Here is a 15,758-nt window from a genome sequence, read left to right as displayed (position 1 = left end):
CTTGTTGGGGGGGGGGGGGGGGTTATTTTTTTTGTTTGGGGTTTGTTTTGATAAGAGAAAGGGGGGGTATGGGCTGGAGGGAGGTGAGGGGGGCAGTCTGGATATGGTTATGGCAAGTTGTGCGTTGATGCTGTTTCTCTTTGGTTTATATATATATTTATGAAAATGTCTTTGATAAAAATATTTTTCAAAAAAGAGATTGATCGCCAAGCTTGGGTAACAACTCCATTGCCAATTGTAACATGTGACTTCCTGGCAGGTGCAGCACAAAGCACTATAGAGGTACAAGTAGTTCATACGTGGGAGGAGAGAAAAAGATCGGCGGAGATCATGGATGATGGCGCAGTGGATAATTATAATCAGATATGGACCACAAGGAAGGAGTAGACTTTTTGAGTTGAATTGACTTATTTCATTTCAAGATTTCTTTTGGCCTTAAGCTATCTCTGAACTTCCATTTATAAGACTTTTTAAACCAATTGTTTCACGCACTGGTATATCACCACAGCATTAAAACAAAATTTCAGTACATTGTGATCATTTGCCATTCTGCTGACTAAACAACCTTTATGTCATTGGAAAACTGCAATCAGCAGTCTCCTACTGAATTGTGCAAGATGTAGCATTTCAAATAAGAATAAAGATTGTCTAAATGTGTGAGGGAATGAGGAGAGGCGGGAGGAACTAATACACTGATTTATAATCACCAATAGGTTTGTTGCAATGTAAAATACTCTGGGCTGGCATTGAAAAAACTGAAAGAAAATCACCTGACATGCCACTTCCTAAAAATGAACTCTGATTTAGTTTGCCAGTGAAAATTAGATGCACAGCGACAGAAGAAATCTGCTCTTGGCTGCTTATAGTAAGGTTTAAGTGCGTTTTGTATACACGCTTCCAATTTTGCTCTATCTTGCCAAAGTGGAAATTTCCCCCGGGCTCATGTTAGAAAGCAGCAAAGCTGGGGTTAGTTCCCTCTTACCTCTCATTGATGCTCTCAGCACGGAGTGTATATACCCTGTCGATATGGGAGATGTGGAAAATAGGCTCATCGCCTGAAGGGTCAGTTGGCAATTTCACCAATACCTCATTTAGAAAGATAGGCTGCAGGAATTACAGAAATGCAAAGGGTGTAAACACACATTACATAACGCCACTTGGCAGCAGTACTGATCTTACCGCCACTTGGCAGCAGTACTGATCTTACCGCCACTTGGCAGCAGTACTGATCTTACATGGGTTAATAATCGACAATAAAATTCTGCCACATCACATCACTCAGTGGAGTCTCTTAAAACTCCAGTAATCTACAGTTGTAATGGTTTACGTAACTAGTCGTAACAAAGATGTCATAACTGTGAGAGGCTGCTTAACACCAGGTAGAAAAGGGTTTGCATATTTGAGCTGCCTCCCGCCTGTCCACGGTTACATGTTGGCAGCTCAGGTGCTTGATCACAATTTTCAGTTGCTGCCTCCATGACTTTCGAGAAATTGGCAGTTGGCAACAGAAAACTTTCATCAATTAAGCTTCATAACACCACATCTTTTAGTGGCTCTGTCGAATCATTTCCACCCCCCTTCCTATTCTCCAAGGACTTATTAAGGGAATCAAGTTATGGCAGAAAGTGGAACTGAGGATTATCATATCAGATCAGTTATGATCCAATTGAATAGCAGAGCAGACTTGATGGGCTGAATGGCTTACTTTTGCTCCTAGGTCTTATGGTCCTATGGATGTGTGTTAAACTTGTACCTCACGACCTCTAAATCAGAAATCTGCTCATTTTATTTCTAGGACTGAGTCTGTATATTGGGGCGAACATTAAATCATAGAAAACCGGAGCAGGAATAGGCCATTCGGCCCTTCGAGCCTGTTCCACCATTCAACATGATTTTGGCTGATCCTCCATCTCAACACCATACTCCAGTGCTCTCGCAATATCCCCCCGACATCTTTTAACCTTAATCTGTATATTCTCACATCACATTTAGGGCGGCACGGCGGCACAGTGGTTAGCACTGCTGCCTCCCAGCGCCAGGGTCCCAGGTTCAATTCCGGCCTCGGGTGACTGTGTGGAGTCTGCACTTTCTTCCCGTGTCTGCGTGGGATTCCTCCGGGTGCTCCGGTTTCCTCCCACAGTCCAAAGCTGTGTAGGTTAGGTGGATTGGCCATGATGAATTGCCCCTTAATATCCAAAAGGTTAGGTAGGGTTACGGGGCTAGGGTTGGGGCATGGGCCTCGGTAGGGTGCTCTTTCCAAGGGTCGGTGCAGACTCAGTCGGCTGAAAGGCCTCCTTCTGCACTGCAGAGATGCTATAATTCTATGATTTAGAAGCAGCTCAGCTTTGCTGCACAGCCTCCATCTCGACGTAAAGAACGTCCCCATCCTCCCAGCTTATTGAAATGTATTTGTCAGAATCTTTTTGTTGCTGTAAATAATGGTGAAGCTCAAAAGATTTGGGAGCACAATGCTGTTCCCTCCACTTTGTACCGGGGCTTGCTGGAAAACAAGTTCTTGCTGATCTCCTCACTAGCCATGGATGTTGAGAGCTGCAGACACCCACAACAGCCATAGATGAGATTATATAGCCGAGCGCAAACCAGGGGTCAACCCTAGGATCGATCCTGTTGGTCTGTGTTGCTCAGTGAAGCACTTTAGGGCACTCACGAGTCAAGACTGCAGGTTACATTTTATTTTATGATCATCTGTGAGAAAGATTAGAGCTTGGTTGGGATGTTAAATTTTACTTACCGTCTTGTACATTTTGTATTGTAGGTTTGACTTGGGGCTGAAGACCTTGTCGGTTCCTGAATACCCTAGTGGTTTAATGATCTGAGTCAGTAGCAGGAAGTCATTGAAGAGAAAGCCATAAAGCTCTTTGTTACTCTTGGCTTTGTAAAGTTTACCACTGTGTAGGAACTTTCGAGGACCCAGGCAATTTGTGACAGAATTAAAAACAAGTTGCTGAAACAAAAAAGGAAATAACCTCAATTATCTTTAAAAAGTACATTATAAACGTATCAAGACACTGAACAATATAAATTTAGGAATAGAGACCATTTGCTGAAATCTAGACTAGTGCATTCTAAGCTTAAAGACCTTGATCACTGACGTACAATAAGATAGCACAAATCTGAAATTCCGTAACACAATTATTAGTTTAGGAACAGGGGAGAGGCTATTCAGAGTCCATGTGTCATTCTGGAAATCCTACTCTGCACTCCTTCCTCAGGTGTGGAGCCCGGAACTGAACACGCTACTCCAGGTGTGATCTAACGGACGTTTTACAGCTGCAGTATAACTTCTATTCTAATCCCCTGGATACAAGAAGCAGAATTCATTAGGCTTTTTGATTTTTTTGGTATCGGTCCAAACGCCTTTTTATGTTCTGTCTACCTGCACCTCCAAGTCTCTTTGGAGCTCCATTGCGTATAGCTTTTCACCATTTAGAAAATATTCTGATCTTTCCGTTTTAGGTTCAAAGCAGATTACCTCAAATTTGCCTACATTTAAGTTAGCTCAGTCAGCTGGACAGCTGGTTTGTGATGCAGATCAAGGCTGGGGTTGTCCACGAAGGCTTCGCCTTCTCAACCCTGCCCCTCGCCCGAGGTGTGGTGATCCTCGGGTTAAATCACCCCCAGTCAGCTCTCCCCCTCAAAAGGGGAAAGAAGGCCAAGGTCATCAGGGACTACTTTACACTGAAGTTCATTTCAAATGGTTTTGGGGCATTCAGTTGTGACTTTATGCTTTTCTCTACGCTGCTCACAATGTTGCCTGTCTTTGTGTCATCGGTAAACTCGGATACGTCGTTTTCTATCCCATCAACTATGTTGTTAATAGAATCAATAGCTGGGACTCTGATACGGGTCATTGTGGGATGATACCAGCTACGTACTGCCACTGAGGAGTTACTGGCCATCATCCTGACTGTCTTCAGCTGCTCAGTCAACTTCTAACCTGGTCTCTTTTGAGGAGCTGTACCAAATGCATTCTGAAAGTTCATGTAACACCTACAAGCACTTACCCTTTACTACTTCCCTCACATCTTCAAACAAAATATTCAATCAGGTTCGTCAGGCATGGTCTACCATTTCCAATTTTAATTCGTGAAATATGACGTTTGCTCTAATCGAGAGATTTTAACACTATATATAATATTGCTCCAGTGAGCGAGTGGATCAAGGTTCAATCATTTAAGAGATAAGACACACTTTGGCTCCTTTCATTCTCTTACCTCAGATAAACCTTCGCATTGCACGTGTGTCTGGATCCACTCCAGCCTGTCAGAATTTTCCTTTTCTCTCACACCCTCATTCACCTGAGAACACAGTTCCTCAGCTTTTTCAAGAGCCTGTTTCAAGTGGCTGAAATCGGGATGATTTTCTGGGGTGTTTTCCAAAATCTAGTGTATTTATTTAGAGGAAAGGTTATTTTAAATTCAAGAGAGCCAAAGCTCAAAGTTTCCCTTTCAGTATCCCAGTTCAAGAAAATAAACGTTGCCATTTGTTTCAAAGAGCTTACAGACGGTAATGTTGAAACAATGATTGATCACACAGAGTCCCTAGAGTTTCCGGGCCCCGACTGCTAATAGCACATTGAAACAAAAACCTTTCTGGCCTCAGGAGCACTAGTTTAGAATTTTCAACAGCCAGTGTTAGGTGGATTGGCCATGATAAATTGCCCTTAGTGTCCAAAAGGTTAGCTGGGGTTACTGGGTTACGGGGATAGGGTGGCGGCGTGGGCCTTAGTAGGGTGCTCTTTCCAAGAGCCGGTGCAGACTCGATGGGCTGAATTGCCTCCTTCTGCACTGTAAATTCTATGTTAAGGAGATCACAGAACGTCCCGAGGGAACTGGGCAACAAGAGGAACATGTCACACAGATATATATGCTGAGCTGTCCCTAAAACTGTTACATTATTGGCTCAGCGAATATAGATTCTCCAACCCACCTTTGTCCCAGCAGCTGTTCCAAGTAATAAACACCCCCTTAAGGTTTATTTCAATGCAAAAGTCAGTAACAAAACTGTGTGTTTTATTTAACTGGCATCACTGTGAAGGTTGGATTACAAAATGCTGTCCATGTTGTGACAAACGGCAAAACAGTTTTGAAATTGGTTCAAGGAGAAGTTACACAGAAACATGTACTCACATTTTTTATTATTAATGGGTAGCGCGTTACTCTTTGCATTGGCTTCAGGAGGAAACTAGACAGTGGCATTCCTTTACATTGCGGGTCCATTGCTAGTCTCTGTCATTGTACAAATAAGCCAGGCGTCAGCAATAACATCACCTTATTTAGAAAATCACATTTATATATTGTACAGAGCATCTTCACATCCTCAGGGCGTCCCAAATTGCTTTACAATTACAGAAGTAAGCCTTTTCCTACATTATAACAGACTATATTTTAAAAATTAGCTGATTGGCTCTGAAGTACTTAGGGAAGTTGTGAGGTTGAAAGGTGCTATATAAATGCAAATTCTTTCCTCGGTGTAGTCACGACCATGAATGTAAATGTAGCAGCCAACGTTTCTATTGCCAGAAACGGGCCAGGACATTAGGAGAACACTGCAATCTTTTTTGAATAATAGGATCTCTAGCATTTACCAGAGCTGGAAGGAAATAGGGTCCCATCAGGAAGGCTGTACTTCTGACAATGCAGCAATTAATCAGAGCTGCAATAAACCGATTGCCTAAGTTATGTGTTCAAGTCTGTTGACCACATTGGAGATTGAACCCACAGCCTTGTGGTGCAGAGGCTGCTACAAACAGACTCTTCAGAAGCATTACTGTGCATTGCAGAATTACCATTTGACTGAAAACAAGGGTTTCATACAATCCTAGAATCCCTACAGAAGACGGCCATTCGGTCCATCGGGTTTGCACTGCCCCTCCGGAGAGTATTCTACCCAGGCCTGCTCCCCGGCCCTCTACCCGTAATCCCACCCAACCTGCACATCCATTTAGCATAGCCGAACCACCTTATCTGACTGTGGGAGGAAACTGGAGTACCCAGAGGGAACCCACGCAGACACAGGGGGAATGTGCAAACTCCACAAAGTCACCCGAGGCCGGAATTGAACCTGGGTCCCTAGGGCAGCAGTGCTAACCACTGTGCCACCGTGCCGTCCTTTCACTGCTATTGCTGTGGAATTGTAATGCAATGGCCCTTACCTTTACAAATTCCTTAAACTCTGGAACCTCATCTGTCTTTTGCTGGATAAGAGCTGCTCCATTAAGCTGACAGCTACAGAATCGGATATATGGCTGCATGTGCGGCAGTTGTGCTGTTAATATGTCACCAATCATTTTTACTGGCATCCGCTCTCCTGACATCTTCTTTCTTACCCGCAGAGCCCTATGGTGAAGCAAAAACAGACGCATATTCGAACAGATGACAAGTCTGCAGACAGATATAACATTCACAATTTCATTCAAAGTTATCCTTTAAACAACTAAAAATGCATTCTAATTGTATTTACCATTTTCTGGGCAAAGTGTTATCAGTTTAGTAAGAATCAACTTTATCATGATCAACGTTTATGTACTGTGGGAACTTGTTGATACCAATTTCCTGACAGCACACGATCGATTACCTCACTATCCAGCTTTCCAATTTCAAAGGTCCTATAACCTGAATTATGTTCCAATATTAAGTGTACACAATAATTATTGGTGATTATTCTCAATGAACACAGATCAAATGTACAGCTGAACCGATAGTTTGTGTCTTATAATCATTAAATCATTGATCTGTGTGTCCCTGGGCGCTAAATTTGCAGTCTGCGGCGATTGTAACATTTAAGGTACAGGGCGAGCCAATGTTTGTTACACTGGTTTCTGCTCAGTAACAAGGGACCCTCTGGGACTGTTTTGATAGGTACCCAGATCAGTTCAACAGTCAGTGAGCAGCTCATCTTGAGACAGTCAATTCTGGGAGAGTCAGGAGAAAGGAGAAGCCAGAGCGCTGCTGGTACCTCTGATGAGCTGAGTAGTGGGCCGAGGGGAGGCCTCCGTCATCGAAGAGGGCCGAGGGGAGGCCTCCGTCATCGAAGAGGGCCGAGGGGAGGCCCCGGTCACTGAAGAGGGCCGAGGGGAGGCCCCGGTCATCAAAGAGGGCCGAGGGAAGGCCCCGGTCATCGAAGAGGGCCGAGGGGAGGCCTCCGTCATCGAAGAGGGCCGAGGGGAGGCCTCCGTCATCGAAGAGGGCCGAGGGGAGGCCCCGGTCATCAAAGAGGGCCGAGGGAAGGCCCCGGTCATTGAAGAGGGCCGAGGGGAGGCCTCCGTCATTGAAGAGGGCCTAGGGGAGGCCCCGGTCACTGAAGAGGGCCGAGGGAAGGCCCCGGTCATTGAAGGGGGCCGAGGGGAGGCCCCGGTCATTGAAGGGGGCCGAGGGAAGGCCCCGGTCATTGAAGAGGGCCGAGGGGAGGCCTCCGTCATCGAAGAGGGCCGAGGGAAGGCCCCGGTCATTGAAGGGGGCCGAGGGGAGGCCCCGGACATCGAAGAGGGCCGAGGGGAGGCCCCGGTCATCAAAGAGGGCCGAGGGAAGGCCCCGGTCATTGAAGAGGGCCGAGGGGAGGTCCCGGTCATTGAAGAGGGTTGAGGGGAGGCCCCGGTCACTGAAGGAGGCTGAGGGGAGGCCTCCGTCATCGAAGAGGGCCGAGGGGAGGTCCCGGTCATTGAAGAGGGCCGAGGGGAGGCCCCGGTCACTGAAGAGGGTTGAGGGGAGGTCCCGGTCATTGAAGAGGGTTGAGGGGAGGTCCCGGTCATTGAAGAGGGTTGAGGGGAGGCCCCGGTCACTGAAGGAGGCTGAGGGAAGGCCCCGGTCATTGAAGAGGGCCGAGGGGAGGTCCCGGTCATTGAAGAGGGCCGAGGGGAGGCCCCGGTCACTGAAGAGGGCCGAGGGGAGGCCCCGGTCACTGAAGAGGGCTGAGGGGAGGCCCCGGTCACTGAAGAGGGCTGAGGGGAGGCCCCGGTCATCAAAGAGGGCCGAGGGGAGGCCCCAGTCATTGAAGAGGGCCGAGGGGAGGCCTCCGTCATCGAAGAGGGCCGAGGGGAGGCCCCGGTCACTGAAGAGGGCCGAGGGGAGGCCCCGGTCATTGAAGAGGGCTGAGGGGAGGCCCCGGTCACTGAAGAGGGCCGAGGGGAGGCCCCGGTCACTGAAGAGGGCCGAGGGGAGGCCTCCGTCATTGAAGGGGGCCGAGGGGAGGCCCCGGTCATTGAAGAGGGCCGAGGGGAGGCCCCGGTCATTGAAGATGGCCGAGGGGAGGCCCCGGTCACTGAAGAGGGCCGAGGGGAGGCCTCCGTCATTGAAGGAGGCTGAGGGGAGGCCCCGGTCACTGAAGAGGGCCGAGGGGAGGCCCCGGTCATTGAAGAGGGCCGAGGGGAGGTCCCGGTCACTGAAGAGGGCTGAGGGGAGGCCCCGGTCATTGAAGAGGGCCGAGGGGAGGCCTCCGTCATCGAAGAGGGCCGAGGGGAGGTCCCGGTCACTGAAGAGGGCTGAGGGGAGGCCCCGGTCATTGAAGAGGGCCGAGGGGTGGCCTCCGTCATCGAAGAGGGCCGAGGGGAGGTCCCGGTCACTGAAGAGGGCCGAGGGGAGGCCCCGGTCACTGAAGGAGGCTGAGGGGAGGCCCCGGTCACTGAAGAGGGCCGAGGGGAGGCCCCGGTCACTGAAGGAGGCTGAGGGGAGGCCCCGGTCACTGAAGAGGGCCGAGGGGAGGCCCCGGTCATTGAAGAGGGCCGAGGGGAGGCCCCGGTCACTGAAGAGGGCCGAGGGGAGGCCTCCGTCATCGAAGAGGGCCGAGGGGAGGCCCCGGTCACTGAAGAGGGCCGAGGGGAGGCCCCGGTCACTGAAGGAGGCTGAGGGGAGGCCCCGGTCACTGAAGAGGGCCGAGGGGAGGCCTCCGTCATCGAAGAGGGCCGAGGGGAGGCCCCGGTCACTGAAGAGGGCCGAGGGGAGGCCCCGGTCACTGAAGAGGGCCGAGGGGAGGCCCCGGTCATTGAAGAGGGCCGAGGGGAGGCCCCGGTCACTGAAGAGGGCCGAGGGGAGGCCCCGGTCACTGAAGGAGGCTGAGGGGAGGCCCCGGTCACTGAAGAGGGCCGAGGGGAGGCCCCGGTCACTGAAGGAGGCTGAGGGGAGGCCCCGGTCACTGAAGAGGGCCGAGGGGAGGCCCCGGTCACTGAAGGAGGCTGAGGGGAGGCCTCCGTCATCGACGAGGGCCGAGGGGAGGTCCCGGTCATCGAAGAGGGCCGAGGGGAGGTCCCGGTCATTGAAGAGGGCCGAGGGGAGGCCCCGGTCACTGAAGAGGGTTGAGGGGAGGTCCCGGTCATTGAAGAGGGTTGAGGGGAGGTCGCGGTCATTGAAGAGGGTTGAGGGGAGGCCCCGGTCACTGAAGGAGGCTGAGGGAAGGCCCCGGTCATTGAAGAGGGCCGAGGGGAGGTCCCGGTCATTGAAGAGGGCCGAGGGGAGGCCCCGGTCACTGAAGAGGGCCGAGGGGAGGCCCCGGTCACTGAAGAGGGCTGAGGGGAGGCCCCGGTCACTGAAGAGGGCTGAGGGGAGGCCCCGGTCATCAAAGAGGGCCGAGGGGAGGCCCCGGTCATTGAAGAGGGCCGAGGGGAGGCCTCCGTCATCGAAGAGGGCCGAGGGGAGGCCCCGGTCACTGAAGAGGGCCGAGGGGAGGCCCCGGTCATTGAAGAGGGCTGAGGGGAGGCCCCGGTCACTGAAGAGGGCCGAGGGGAGGCCCCGGTCACTGAAGAGGGCCGAGGGGAGGCCTTCGTCATTGAAGGAGGCTGAGGGGAGGCCCCGGTCACTGAAGAGGGCCGAGGGGAGGCCCCGGTCATTGAAGAGGGCCGAGGGGAGGTCCCGGTCACTGAAGAGGGCTGAGGGGAGGCCCCGGTCATTGAAGAGGGCCGAGGGGAGGCCTCCGTCATCGAAGAGGGCCGAGGGGAGGTCCCGGTCACTGAAGAGGGCTGAGGGGAGGCCCCGGTCATTGAAGAGGGCCGAGGGGTGGCCTCCGTCATCGAAGAGGGCCGAGGGGAGGTCCCGGTTACTGAAGAGGGCCGAGGGGAGGCCCCGGTCACTGAAGGAGGCTGAGGGGAGGCCCCGGTCACTGAAGAGGGCCGAGGGGAGGCCCCGGTCACTGAAGAGGGCCGAGGGGAGGCCCCGGTCACTGAAGAGGGCCGAGGGGAGGCCTCCGTCATTGAAGGGGGCCGAGGGGAGGCCCCGGTCATTGAAGAGGGCCGAGGGGAGGCCCCGGTCATTGAAGAGGGCCGAGGGGAGGCCCCGGTCACTGAAGAGGGCCGAGGGGAGGCCTCCGTCATTGAAGGAGGCTGAGGGGAGGCCCCGGTCACTGAAGAGGGCCGAGGGGAGGCCCCGGTCATTGAAGAGGGCCGAGGGGAGGTCCCGGTCACTGAAGAGGGCTGAGGGGAGGCCCCGGTCATTGAAGAGGGCCGAGGGGAGGCCTCCGTCATCGAAGAGGGCCGAGGGGAGGTCCCGGTCACTGAAGAGGGCTGAGGGGAGGCCCCGGTCATTGAAGAGGGCCGAGGGGTGGCCTCCGTCATCGAAGAGGGCCGAGGGGAGGTCCCGGTCACTGAAGAGGGCCGAGGGGAGGCCCCGGTCACTGAAGGAGGCTGAGGGGAGGCCCCGGTCACTGAAGAGGGCCGAGGGGAGGCCCCGGTCACTGAAGGAGGCTGAGGGGAGGCCCCGGTCACTGAAGAGGGCCGAGGGGAGGCCCCGGTCATTGAAGAGGGCCGAGGGGAGGCCCCGGTCACTGACGAGGGCCGAGGGGAGGCCTCCGTCATCGAAGAGGGCCGAGGGGAGGCCCCGGTCACTGAAGAGGGCCGAGGGGAGGCCCCGGTCACTGAAGGAGGCTGAGGGGAGGCCCCGGTCACTGAAGAGGGCCGAGGGGAGGCCCCGGTCATTGAAGAGGGCCGAGGGGAGGCCCCGGTCACTGAAGAGGGCCGAGGGGAGGCCTCCGTCATCGAAGAGGGCCGAGGGGAGGCCCCGGTCACTGAAGAGGGCCGAGGGGAGGCCCCGGTCACTGAAGGAGGCTGAGGGGAGGCCCCGGTCACTGAAGAGGGCCGAGGGGAGGCCTCCGTCATCGAAGAGGGCCGAGGGGAGGCCCCGGTCACTGAAGAGGGCCGAGGGGAGGCCCCGGTCACTGAAGAGGGCCGAGGGGAGGCCCCGGTCATTGAAGAGGGCCGAGGGGAGGCCCCGGTCACTGAAGAGGGCCGAGGGGAGGCCCCGGTCACTGAAGGAGGCTGAGGGGAGGCCCCGGTCACTGAAGAGGGCCGAGGGGAGGCCCCGGTCACTGAAGGAGGCTGAGGGGAGGCCCCGGTCACTGAAGAGGGCCGAGGGGAGGCCCCGGTCACTGAAGGAGGCTGAGGGGAGGCCTCCGTCATCGAAGAGGGCCGAGGGGAGGTCCCGGTCATTGAAGAGGGCCGAGGGGAGGCCCCGGTCACTGAAGGAGGCTGAGGGGAGGCCTCCGTCATCGAAGAGGGCCGAGGGGAGGTCCCGGTCATTGAAGAGGGCCGAGGGGAGGCCCCGGTCACTGAAGAGGGTTGAGGGGAGGTCCCGGTCATTGAAGAGGGTTGAGGGGAGGTCCCGGTCATTGAAGAGGGTTGAGGGGAGGCCCCGGTCACTGAAGGAGGCTGAGGGAAGGCCCCGGTCATTGAAGAGGGCCGAGGGGAGGTCCCGGTCATTGAAGAGGGCTGAGGGGAGGCCCCGGTCACTGAAGAGGGCCGAGGGGAGGCCCCGGTCACTGAAGAGGGCTGAGGGGAGGCCCCGGTCACTGAAGAGGGCTGAGGGGAGGCCCCGGTCATCAAAGAGGGCCGAGGGGAGGCCCCGGTCATTGAAGAGGGCCGAGGGGAGGCCTCCGTCATCGAAGAGGGCCGAGGGGAGGCCCCGGTCACTGAAGAGGGCCGAGGGGAGGCCCCGGTCATTGAAGAGGGCTGAGGGGAGGCCCCGGTCACTGAAGAGGGCCGAGGGGAGGCCCCGGTCACTGAAGAGGGCCGAGGGGAGGCCTTCGTCATTGAAGGAGGCTGAGGGGAGGCCCCGGTCACTGAAGAGGGCCGAGGGGAGGCCCCGGTCATTGAAGAGGGCCGAGGGGAGGTCCCGGTCACTGAAGAGGGCTGAGGGGAGGCCCCGGTCATTGAAGAGGGCCGAGGGGAGGCCTCCGTCATCGAAGAGGGCCGAGGGGAGGTCCCGGTCACTGAAGAGGGCTGAGGGGAGGCCCCGGTCATTGAAGAGGGCCGAGGGGTGGCCTCCGTCATCGAAGAGGGCCGAGGGGAGGTCCCGGTCACTGAAGAGGGCCGAGGGGAGGCCCCGGTCACTGAAGGAGGCTGAGGGGAGGCCCCGGTCACTGAAGAGGGCCGAGGGGAGGCCCCGGTCACTGAAGAGGGCCGAGGGGAGGCCCCGGTCACTGAAGAGGGCCGAGGGGAGGCCTCCGTCATTGAAGGGGGCCGAGGGGAGGCCCCGGTCATTGAAGAGGGCCGAGGGGAGGCCCCGGTCATTGAAGAGGGCCGAGGGGAGGCCCCGGTCACTGAAGAGGGCCGAGGGGAGGCCTCCGTCATTGAAGGAGGCTGAGGGGAGGCCCCGGTCCCTGAAAAGGGCCGAGGGGAGGCCCCGGTCATTGAAGAGGGCCGAGGGGAGGTCCCGGTCACTGAAGAGGGCTGAGGGGAGGCCCCGGTCATTGAAGAGGGCCGAGGGGAGGCCTCCGTCATCGAAGAGGGCCGAGGGGAGGTCCCGGTCACTGAAGAGGGCTGAGGGGAGGCCCCGGTCATTGAAGAGGGCCGAGGGGTGGCCTCCGTCATCGAAGAGGGCCGAGGGGAGGTCCCGGTCACTGAAGAGGGCCGAGGGGAGGCCCCGGTCACTGAAGGAGGCTGAGGGGAGGCCCCGGTCACTGAAGAGGGCCGAGGGGAGGCCCCGGTCACTGAAGGAGGCTGAGGGGAGGCCCCGGTCACTGAAGAGGGCCGAGGGGAGGCCCCGGTCATTGAAGAGGGCCGAGGGGAGGCCCCGGTCACTGAAGAGGGCCGAGGGGAGGCCTCCGTCATCGAAGAGGGCCGAGGGGAGGCCCCGGTCACTGAAGAGGGCCGAGGGGAGGCCCCGGTCACTGAAGGAGGCTGAGGGGAGGCCCCGGTCACTGAAGAGGGCCGAGGGGAGGCCTCCGTCATCGAAGAGGGCCGAGGGGAGGCCCCGGTCACTGAAGAGGGCCGAGGGGAGGCCCCGGTCACTGAAGAGGGCCGAGGGGAGGCCCCGGTCATTGAAGAGGGCCGAGGGGAGGCCCCGGTCACTGAAGAGGGCCGAGGGGAGGCCCCGGTCACTGAAGGAGGCTGAGGGGAGGCCCCGGTCACTGAAGAGGGCCGAGGGGAGGCCCCGGTCACTGAAGGAGGCTGAGGGGAGGCCCCGGTCACTGAAGAGGGCCGAGGGGAGGCCCCGGTCATTGAAGAGGGCCGAGGGGAGGCCCCGGTCACTGAAGAGGGCCGAGGGGAGGCCCCGGTCACTGAAGGGGGCCGAGGGGAGGCCTCCGTCATCGAAGAGGGCCGAGGGAAGGCCCCGGTCATTGAAGGAGGCAGACGGGAGGCCCCGGTCATTGAAGAGGGCCGAGGGGAGGCCCCGGTCATTGAAGAGGGCCGAGGGGAGGCCCCGGTCACTGAAGGGGGCCGAGGTGAGGCCCCGGTCATTGAAGGGGGCCGAGGGGAGGCCCCGGTCATTGAAGGGGGCCGAGGGGAGGCCCCGGTCATTGAAGAGGGCCGAGGGGAGGCCCCGGTCATTGAAGAGGGCCGAGGGGAGGCCCCGGTCATTGAAGAGGGCCGAGGGGAGGCCTCCGTCATCGAAGAGGGCCGAGGGAAGGCCCCGGTCATTGAAGGAGGCTGAGGGGAGGCCCCGGTCATTGAAGAGGGCCGAGGGGAGGCCCCGGTCATTGAAGAGGGCCGAGGGGAGGCCCCGGTCACTGAAGAGGGCCGAGGGGAGGCCCCGGTCACTGAAGAGGGCCGAGGGGAGGCCCCGGTCATTGAAGGGGGCCGAGGGGAGGCCCCGGTCATTGAAGGGGGCCGAGGGGAGGCCCCGGTCACTGAAGGAGGCTGAGGGGAGGCCCCGGTCATTGAAGGGGGCCGAGGGGAGGCCCCGGTCATTGAAGAGGGCCGAGGGGAGGCCCCGGTCATTGAAGAGGGCCGAGGGAAGGCCCCGGTCATTGAAGGGGGCCGAGGGGAGGCCCCGGTCACTGAAGGAGGCTGAGGGGAGGCCCCGGTCATTGAAGGGGGCCGAGGGGAGGCCTCCGTCATCGAAGAGGGCCGAGGGGAGGCCCCGGTCATTGAAGAGGGCCGAGGGGAGGCCCCGGTCACTGAAGAGGGCCGAGGGGAGGCCCCGGTCATTGAAGGGGGCCGAGGGGAGGCCCCGGTCATTGAAGAGGGCCGAGGGGAGGCCCCGGTCACTGAAGAGGGCCGAGGGGAGGCCTCCGTCATTGAAGAGGGCCGAGGGGAGGCCCCGGTCACTGAAGAGGGCCGAGGGGAGGCCCCGGTCACTGAAGAGGGCCGAGGGGAGGCCCCGGTCACTGAAGAGGGCCGAGGGGAGGCCCCGGTCACTGAAGAGGGCCGAGGGGAGGCCCCGGTCACTGAAGGAGGCCGAGGGGAGGCCCCGGTCACTGAAGAGGGCTGAGGGGAGGCCCCGGTCATTGAAGAGGGCCGAGGGGAGGCCCCGGTCATTGAAGAGGGCCGAGGGGAGGCCCCGGTCACTGAAGAGGGCCGAGGGGAGGCCCCGGTCATTGAAGGGGGCCGAGGGGAGGCCTCCGTCATTGAAGGGGGCCGAGGGGAGGCCCCGGTCATTGAAGGGGGCCGAGGGGAGGCCCCGGTCATTGAAGAGGGCCGAGGGGAGGCCCCGGTCACTGAAGGAGGCCGAGGGGAGGCCCCGGTCACTGAAGAGGGCCGAGGGGAGGCCTCCGTCATTGAAGAGGGCCGAGGGGAGGCCCCGGTCACTGAAGAGGGCCGAGGGGAGGCCCCGGTCACTGAAGAGGGCCGAGGGGAGGCCCCGGTCACTGAAGAGGGCCGAGGGGAGGCCCCGGTCACTGAAGAGGGCCGAGGGGAGGCCCCGGTCACTGAAGGAGGCCGAGGGGAGGCCCCGGTCACTGAAGAGGGCTGAGGGGAGGCCCCGGTCATTGAAGAGGGCCGAGGGGAGGCCCCGGTCATTGAAGAGGGCCGAGGGGAGGCCCCGGTCACTGAAGAGGGCCGAGGGGAGGCCCCGGTCATTGAAGGGGGCCGAGGGGAGGCCTCCGTCATCGAAGAGGGCCGAGGGAAGGCCCCGGTCATTGAAGGAGGCTGAGGGGATGCCCCGGTCATTGAAGGGGGCCGAGGGGAGGCCCCGGTCACTGAAGGAGGCTGAGGGGAGGCCCCGGTCATTGAAGGGGGCCGAGGGGAGGCCCCGGTCATTGAAGAGGGCCGAGGGGAGGCCCCGGTCATTGAAGAGGGCCGAGGGGAGGCCCCGGTCATTGAAGAGGGCCGAGGGGAGGCCTCCGTCATCGAAGAGGGCCGAGGGGAGGCCACGGTCACTGAAGAGGGCCGAGGGGAGGCCCCGGTCATTGAAGGGGGCCGAGGGGAGGCCCCGGTCATTGAAGGGGGCCGAGGGGAGGCCCCGGTCACTGAAGGAGGCTGAGGGGAGGCCCCGGTCATTGAAGGGGGCAGAGGGGAGGCCCCGGTCATTGAAGAGGGCCGAGGGAAGGCCCCGGTCATTGAAGGGGGCCGAGGGGAGGCCCCGGTCACTGAAGGA

At 58.2% G+C, this 15,758-nt stretch overlaps 1 protein-coding gene across 1 annotated transcript in view; it reads right to left on the bottom strand.

Annotated features, from left to right (window-relative positions):
* itsn1 (intersectin 1 (SH3 domain protein)) overlaps positions 1-15,758 on the bottom strand; it is a 295,505-nt gene that overhangs the window by 32,148 nt on the left and 247,599 nt on the right. Inside the window, exons 35-39 of the mRNA XM_072513357.1 lie at positions 6,176-6,359; positions 5,151-5,249; positions 4,236-4,403; positions 2,753-2,965; positions 983-1,104 (exon numbers count right to left, since the gene is read on the bottom strand). Coding sequence (XP_072369458.1) covers positions 983-1,104; positions 2,753-2,965; positions 4,236-4,403; positions 5,151-5,249; positions 6,176-6,359 — 786 coding nt within the window. The remainder of the gene's footprint in view (positions 1-982; positions 1,105-2,752; positions 2,966-4,235; positions 4,404-5,150; positions 5,250-6,175; positions 6,360-15,758) is intronic.

This window comes from Scyliorhinus torazame, chromosome 8, assembly GCF_047496885.1.
Source record: "Scyliorhinus torazame isolate Kashiwa2021f chromosome 8, sScyTor2.1, whole genome shotgun sequence".
Taxonomy (NCBI): Eukaryota; Metazoa; Chordata; class Chondrichthyes; order Carcharhiniformes; family Scyliorhinidae; genus Scyliorhinus; species Scyliorhinus torazame.
Note: the sequence above shows the minus strand (reverse complement) of the source record. Positions and strands in the feature narration are given on the sequence as shown.